Raw genomic sequence first — 8,201 nt, 5'->3', positions numbered from 1 at the left:
TTTCTGGAAATGTCAGTGTTTATTAAACATTTAAGGACATTTGGGGGTTTGAGAAGAAATATACAGAATGTAGAAAAATCTTAAGAATCTCCCATGTCTGGGAGAACAGCCTCTTTCCTTACCATCCCACTTCCCATTTGTTTTTCTTGCTTTCTCTTTGGTTGTTTAAAAGCTATTTCTTAAGGCTCATTTGCCCCCTCCTCAACTCCCTGACCTGTGAAGATCTCTCTCCCTCTCCTTCCCGCATGACCTTGAGTCCCAGAACAGTGCTCCGAAGTGGTCAGGGGACACCAGTCTTGAGGCTGAGGTTTGAGAATCCGGGGCTTGGGCTGGCTCTCCATTAAGGATTTAACGGGGATTGGGGGGGAGCGCAAAGACCACATGACGTCATCGGTACTCAGTCATGGTTGGGGAGGCAGAGCATGGGCACAGGCAAACGAACAAAAAAGAATGGATTAAAAAATAAAAATAACTAACAACCTAAATAAACCCTGAAGGAGAGTCCGATCTGGCTGATCTGGGTGTTAGCTGGGCGGACAGAGAATGCAACTGGGCCACCTGATGGAGTGGGGGAGGGTCAGAGAAGAAAGAGCCAGAGGGCCAGGCTAGGCGGTGCAGGGGATGGGGGTGCCAGGTGGCCTGGAGTTGAGGCACGCAGTGTCAAGGTCCCTTTCTTCTCGGTGCCTGAGGGTCAGGCACCAAACACACAGTCCTTGGGGCCAGTGAAGGGGAGGGGCATGAAGGGGTGAGAATCTGATGTGCCTGGGGAACGAATTTGGAATGAAACTTACATCTCGAAGGCAGGTGGGGGCAGGGCAGGGCTGGGGGGCTAAGGAGGAAAGCACCTAGACGGGGGTAAGAGGAGCCTAGGGCCCCCTGCTCTGGCAGGGCCTGCGGGCGGGTGATCACTAGTCCGAGTTCAGGCCGATCATGTTCTTGAGGGCGTTCTTGATGCTGGTTCTGCTGGGGGACTTGACAGCAGGCCGGGGCTCCGAGCTCTGCTCATCCTGTCGTAGCTCCATCTCGATGACCACCACCTGAGAGCCTTTGGAGACCTCCGCCCGCGACCCCCGATCCCCCGCCCGGCCCGCTAACCGCTATTTCTTATCTTTGCGAGACTCCCCCAGCCCCTTGGACTTCTTCTCACTGGCAGCTTTGGTGCTTCTGCTGTGGTCCAGCATGGCGTACAGCACTGGCGTCTGGGGGAAGGGTGCACACATCCGTCACCGGCCTGGGTTGGTGGGGAACTTGACTGTCCCTGTCCCTCCCCTCAGTGCTGCCCGGGGAATTCTCCCCAGCTTGTCCAGGCCCCGGGTCCCGCTAACCTGCCGGCCGCGCTTCGTCGTGTCCTTCCCAGCCTTGTGCAATTTCCCCTTCTCCATGGCACTGCGGGGAGAGCGGTGCTGTGGGTTTGGCCCCGCCGCAGCCCCGCGCACAGCGGACGCAGCTGCCGCGCCCCTCACTCAGGCCCCTTACCTGAGCCGCCTCTGCAGCGCCGCCTGCCGGCGCATCCAGCAGTACCGCGTCAGGTAGACGAGCAGCAGCACGAGGAGCACCGCCCCCAGGACGCCCCCGATCACGGCTCCCAGGACCACCCCGTACCGCGCGGGCACTGGGAGGGGCGGGAGAGAAGGCAGGCGCTGAGCAGGCACGTGCGCCTTGGTCCCGGGCCCCACACCTACTCCCTGCGGATGGGGACGAGGGACCCCGAGCCGCAGCCGCAGTCCGCCCACCTTCCCCGACCTGAAGGGCATCAGCCGGGCCACCTGCGTCTTCCCCAGCCTCAGGCCTCCCCGGTGCCTCCGCGGGCCGCCTCCCAGAGCCCTGTCCCGCCTCTTCTCACACCTTTTTCAAAGACGTAGAGCGTAACCTGCGAGGTCTTGCCCACTATGTCTGGCGGGTTTTTGACATCACATGTGAAAGTGCCGTTGTCACTATAGTCCAGGTTGTGTATGACAATGGAGCCATCCTTCCAGTGCGGGTCCCCTACCCACTGGATGCGCTCTTTGAAGGTCCCCACCTCATCGATGTAGGGCTGTCCCTTGGCATAGTGGAAGATCTACGAGGAATGAGGGAGGCGCATGGAGGTCTAACCTCGCAGTAAAGGATCTTAGGCTGCAGGGGATAGTTCTGAGGGAGGGAGACAATAGAGAGAGGCCCTAGGCAGGGTGACAAAGATTGCCGCTTCCTTGTCAAAGCTGGGATTATGGCTCATAAAAGATTCCCCTTCCTTAGCCCCGGCTCTCTTTTCTGCTCTTCTGTGAAGCTCCCTTTCTGTTACGCAGCCCCAGGACTCCCCCAGACACTCACCGACGTGGCATCGCGGCCGCCTTCAGGTTGGTAGCGCCAGGTGAAGGAGAGGTCATCTGAGACCCACTCGCTGGACCAGAAGGAACAGTGCAGGGTCACTTTGGAGCCCACAGCACCGTGGACCTCCCTGTCCGTGTAAACCACAATGGCCTGGGCGGGGGAGAGCGCTGCAAGCACAAAGGGGATCAGATGCACAGGTGGAGCCAATAAGGGACAGAGGAAGTGAGACCCACGGGAAGTCGAGGGCCAGGTCAGAGGCTGTAGCAAATACTGGGCCAGAAATGATAAATTCTGAGGGCTACATCTCTCTAGACTGAGTAGGTGAGTGGGAATGCTGTGTCAGTTCAAGCTCTTCAGCATGTTCAATTGGAGGAAAGGAAACCATAAATTACAGAGCTCTCTTGAGGACTTCCAGAAATTGGATTCTGTCTGCAAGTCTCATTCTCTCTTTGGGTTAGTATTGAACTCTTAAGTTATCCCTTATAGGCAAGCTTTAAAAAATTTTAAATTTATTGTAAATTATATAGGTAATACATAATGCATTCTTATAAACTGTTCAAGCATCAGAAATTAAGTTAGTCTCTCTTGACACCTCCCCCAACCAATTCCTTTCCTGTAGTCACCTCCCAGATATAACTACTGTTACCAGTTTAATGTGCAACCTTTTTCTAGGTATCACATTAAGATATACATGTATTTATGTGAAATAGTTATGTTCTGTGTAGCTGTCTTCTTTTTTTTTATGCATTGCGTTATATTCTGCCTTTTTTTCACTTAAGAATGTATGTATAAAAAGGGAATACATGTATATGGGGAAACTTTTCATGTTGAATCATATTGATTCCAGATTGATCTTATTGTTGACAACTGCATGGTATTTCACTGCACACCAAACTCAGCTTTCTTTCAGAAAAAAAAAAGACCACTAGAGAATGTAAGTCTCCTTCTGTGGCCCAACTGTCCTCACTGCTGAATCCCTGGTTGCCATATAACTTGTTCTTGGCCGGGGTGGGGGTCGGGGTCAGGGAAGAGAGGACATCATACTCCTCTCAGGGGAAGCTGGGTGCAGAGGAGTACCCCCAGACCCAGAGCTCAGATGACTCTGCACGTGAGCCCTTTGTGGTTTGACCCTCCTCACCCTCCTTTTGGTCATTCTGGCCCAGTGCCATTCCCAAGACTCACCCACACAAGAAAAGTCATTCCAGGGAGATTATGTGTGTGGGCTGACTCTGGGTGGGGGCAACTGTAGATGCTTTTGTTCTATGGGAAGGGGAAGAAGCAACCAAACAAACAGAGACCCATTGTCTGACCACTTTGGGGGCTCTGCCACCCCCTACTCCCCTACCTCCTGCTCCACAGTCCTGAATCTCCCACCTCAGTGTGCAGTATCGGTGGCTCGCCTCCCAGGACCTCATGAGGCCTTAAAGGCTTCCTGGGAATCCCACATGTAACAATGAAGGTCATTCACCGGATCTAATGTCTACTCATCTGGTTCTAGTATCAACCACTGCCCTCCAGCTCTGCTCCACGGTTCTCTGAGTGGGGTAGGTGCCAGGACAGAACTCTCCCCCTCATACGCCAAGATTCCCTCTGCCCATTTCACTCACCCTGCCCTTTCTCCAGCTCCTTATCCTTAACAGTGTCTCTGGGTGTCCTGGAATAGTCCAGTACAGCCCAGAAGAGCCTAGGTTCTGGGTTTTGGACACAAGGAGCTGGCAGCAGAGAGCCTTGGGCGTTCTGACCAGCACCCCACCCCCACCCCTGCATTTGCCTACAGCCCAACCATTGTGCTAGGCTTCAGGACGGGTCAGAGAAGGGAAAGACCCTTTCAAATCACCTTACTTTGACCTTCTCTTGCTCACCGGGCACCTGCCATGGGGCAAGGAAGAGGGTCAGCTGGTGAAGGAAGACAGCTTTAGATGGACAAGATCCTAGAATCTTCCCTTCTAGTCCTTTCACACACGTAATAGACAACTGATCCCCAGAGAGAAACTCAGGCACCAAGAGACAAAGCATCCTAAGAGCTGGGGCCACAAACCTTGGGCTCCTCCCTTAGATCACATTCCCTGATTTTTCTCAACAGGAAAGCTGAGGTTAAGTACTTCCTGCACTACTAGGGGATGAGTAGGGAAAGAGCCCAGGGGTCTGATCCTTCCTGTGCTCTGACACTGCCTCCTACCTGGCCCTGTCCACTGCTCTGGGCGTCTGTGACTGGGTCCAGCCTGGGTCCAGTCAGGTCCATCTCAAGGAAGCTCTGTACACTCTCTTTTCCCTTCACAAAATAAGCACCTTTACTGCCTCCCTGAAAATGTATATATATATACGTATATCTAATTATTTTTCCTCTGAATATAATTTCACCTGCCTGCCCCTGTTCACTCCTCCTCTAACTGCAGTGGGAAGCTTGCTGCAAGACACCCTGAGCCCCAGGGCCCCCAGACTGGGTCGGCTCCACTTACCCAAAGAGGAGAAGAGCAGCGCAGCCAGGATAGGACTGGGGCCAGATGAGGGAGCCCCTGGAGCCATAGCTGCGGCAGGGGCAGGGCCCGGAGCGCCTGCGGGGTTGGGAGAGTGGGGGACAAGGAACTGAGCGGGGGTTCCTGGAATCCGCTTAAAATCCCCCGGGGTCCCAGGCTGAGGGGGCTTTCCTGAGCCAGTGACCAATTGCAGCCTGGCATGTGCACTTGAGAGGTGGTGGGGAGGGGGGCAGAACGCAGGGAGCAGAAGGGGCATTGTGTCCTCTGGGTAGGGGGGTGGGGGGACACATACCACCCCATACACAGACGGCTTTGTGTCTGCTGGCCTCCTCCTGCACTAGGCTGGAATGTTGGGGAGGGGTGAAGGAGGGGGACAGAAAAAGGGACACAAACACACTTCTCTGAAGAATAAATGGGCAAGAGGACCCTGAATCTTAAGCCCATGAAAAGGGATTCCTCCCTAGTGTCCTGCCTGAGAGTGGCTCCCCCAAAGTCCCAGAAGCTAAGGCAGGTTCCCCCAGAGAACTTTGAAAACAGGACATACCTTGTTACCTTGACTACCACAGGTTGTGTGACAGGCTTCTTGAGATGAACAGGTCATTTTTCCTTTTTTGTAAGGAAGTCTTTCAATGTCTCTTGTTGCAGTTTAAGCCCATCCCAATTTAGAAAAAGCCAAAAAAAATTGTATTGAGTGCCATCTATATGTACAATGTGGGTATGCAAGCAATAGAAAAAGGAATAAAAATTAGACCCTTCCTTCAAGGAGTTCAAAATCCAGTTTGGGGAAGCAGAGAAGGAAAGATTCGAGGACAAACCCAGCAACAACCCAACATAATAACCCATAATGCTTGTTATAGTAAAGAGATGAACAGAATTCTGGGACTACCAAGGACAGCACATGAGCTGCAATGCAATGTCAGGAAGATTGAGTGAGTTCTGTAACAGAGTAAAAACAAAAATTACATCTAATAAATGAAGTTCAGAGAAAGGGGGAGTCATGTCTAGAAGACAACCTTGAGGGATATGTGCCATCCTGAAGAGGAGGAATGGGTAACGAGGGTATCTAGGCAGACAGAACAGCAAAAGCAAAGACAAAGAGGTGAGAAAGTGTGATTGCGTGTGTCTGTGTTGGATAGGCTTGTGAAGTGCTGGACATATACAAGGCAGATCTGGTGACCTCTGCTTTGACTTGATTTGGGGGATCTTGAAGAGGCATTGTAGGAAACAATAACTACAGGTAAGTTAAAGTCAGTTTGTGAAGTCAGTTTGTGACAGACAAAGAGAATGGCATTGATCTGGTGTGTCAAGAACCTCCTGAAGGTTTTGGGGTGGTGTTTGGGGTTAGGGATGGGAGTGTCTATATGGTCAGAACTGAGTTTTAAAACAAATCTGTCCAGAAAAACTGGAGCTCTCCTGATGGTTACCTCCTTTGTTTCCCTCCTTGGGATCATCTGAAATGATTTTGCCTTATGCTCAGTCTCTCACACTCCCATCTAGAATGTTTTCCCTTCTCCCCCTTCCTTTTTCTCATCTCAAGCCTTGGCTAAACCCTGCTTCTTTCTCCTGCATCTTTTTAAGGTAAGTGCTGATGATGAGGGACTTGACTTAAAATTTGGTTTGGACTTCAGTGTGATTTCTTTCCATCAATTATGGACTCTATAGGTTAATTTGAGGAAGACGCCACTGTTGTTCCTGCTATGGGACTACTGCAGCCTTACTTGTAAGGCCACAGGCTCCTGGCACCTTCCTGGCATTTCCTTACACCACACAATCTTGGTGGGTTCAGTGAGAAGTACTGGATTTGGGTTGTGGAGCTCTAAATATGGGACTTGATCATAAACTCTACAGGCAAAATCATCATCATCAATATATGTTTACAGGATGTCATAGTCAACATTCCTCCCTAAACCCACCTTTCCAGCTATAAGTAATCTCTTCTTTCATCCACCTGCTTCTTTTACCTATGCCCCTTTCATGGGATTGCTTCTTTCTTTGCTGTATTTATTTATAACATGTAAGTTGTGTAAGCTGAGACTTACAAGCTTCTTGAGGACAATTACATTTCTGTCTTTGAATCCCCTAAAGCACTTTCACATATTCTGCCCAAAAGTCAATACATACACGTTAAAATGAAATTGTTTAAAGAGCTAAGTGAAAGAGTTAAGCACTGGATTTGTTAATGTGAAGCTCCAGAGGGTCAAAGTAGAATCAAGGACTAGAAGCAAAATAGCAGAAAACTGTATTTTAACTTAACAACTTTCTAATGATTAAACTGTTCTCTAAATGAAACTTGGTTTTGAGGTACCGGTCTTGAAGGTCAGTGGTCAGCAATGTTGCAGAAGGGATCCCTGCACTGGATAGAAAATCGGGTTGGAGAGCCTCTAAGCTTCCTTTCAGTCCAAACGTCTATGAAAGTGCTTTCTTTGTTAAGCATTATAGAAATGCAAAATAGTCTTTTCTTTTGATACAGAAATAAGTGAATCTGTGCTAATTAAATCTTGCAAAGTGCAAGAGTGCTAAATATAAATAAGATCTGAATATTAATGTAGCTGATTGTTTAACTGTAGAATAGGAGGTGCTCTAGGCTGTCTCCTTCACTCTTCCCCACCCCAAATGAGACTCAAGCACTTTTGTATTCTTCTGTCCCTTTCTCAGTTGATCTTTTTCTCTGGGCCTTAAGTCGTAAATGCAATTGTTTGCTGTGTTTGGGTTTCTCAAAACTGTTTATATACATATATAAATTAAAGTGAGTTTCTCCTTCACCCCCACCCCAGGTTCTTCTGGCAGTGGGTGCCACCCACACTGCTCTGAAGCAAGAACAAGGAACTGCTGTCTGTGGCTGGTGGGCGTCTAGCGGCAGCGCAAGCCTAGGAATTGTGGCGCATAAAGCTAATCGAGGTGGTTGGAGGAGGCTCCACATCCTTGCGAATGATGATCTCTCGATTGCGAGGGTCTCTCTCCCAAGGCCCATTCTCACACTCCCCAACTTCGGTCTCAACTTGTGAACCTCTGTATTGGTGAAGCTTCACGTTATTAGGGCGGGAGCCCAAACTATCTTTTTCGCAGTATCTCATAACCGGCCTACCGAAACGTTTTTAGTCCCACTTGGGAGGGAGGGGGATGAGGCCAGACTGAAGAGTCCCCAAGAATCCAAGAATCTAGGCAAGTCAGCTTTCAGTAGTGCAAAACAGAACGAACAGTTCGCAGGTGGAATGTCTACTGCAGAGTGTGAGCCAGCGGCATTTCCGCCGAAACCCTAGCAAATTCTGGTCGAAGCAGCGGAGGGAGGGAGGCGGACGGAAACCAACCAACCAAAGAAAGTGTGACCACGACTGACTAGGCGGCGCTCCCGATCCTTTTAAACAGCCCCGCGCCATCACGTGACGGTGACCACACGCACGCCCCTCCCCCTCC

General features: G+C 50.5%; 1 protein-coding gene across 1 annotated transcript; it reads right to left on the bottom strand.

The window, feature by feature from the left end:
- On the bottom strand, window positions 1–4,925 carry MPZ (myelin protein zero). Its single transcript, XM_017678156.3, has 6 exons — window positions 4,770–4,925; window positions 2,311–2,477; window positions 1,846–2,059; window positions 1,477–1,612; window positions 1,326–1,386; window positions 1–1,199 (listed from the first exon to the last, which is right to left on the bottom strand). The coding sequence occupies exons 1-6, from the start codon at window positions 4,834–4,836 to the stop codon at window positions 1,098–1,100; spliced, it is 747 nt and encodes a 248-aa protein (XP_017533645.1). The 5' UTR covers window positions 4,837–4,925; the 3' UTR covers window positions 1–1,097.
- Between the last annotated feature and the right edge of the window lie 3,276 nt (window positions 4,926–8,201).

Source organism: Manis javanica, chromosome 14 (genome assembly GCF_040802235.1).
Source record: "Manis javanica isolate MJ-LG chromosome 14, MJ_LKY, whole genome shotgun sequence".
NCBI lineage: Eukaryota > Metazoa > Chordata > Mammalia > Pholidota > Manidae > Manis > Manis javanica.
This window is presented reverse-complemented; position numbering and strand designations above follow the sequence as displayed.

Bases quoted from the DNA above. Each gene is read 5' to 3' on its own strand.
- MPZ (XM_017678156.3), bottom strand. From the start codon at position 4,836: ATGGCTCCAGGGGCTCCCTCATCTGGCCCCAGTCCTATCCTGGCTGCG. The intron at 2,478-4,769 runs GTAAGTGGAGCC...TTGTGCTTGCAG, and splicing joins GCTGCTCTTCTCCTCTTTGG to CGCTCTCCCCCGCCCAGGCC. The intron at 1,200-1,325 runs GTTAGCGGGACC...CCCTTCCCCCAG, and splicing joins CGACGAAGCGCGGCCGGCAG to ACGCCAGTGCTGTACGCCAT.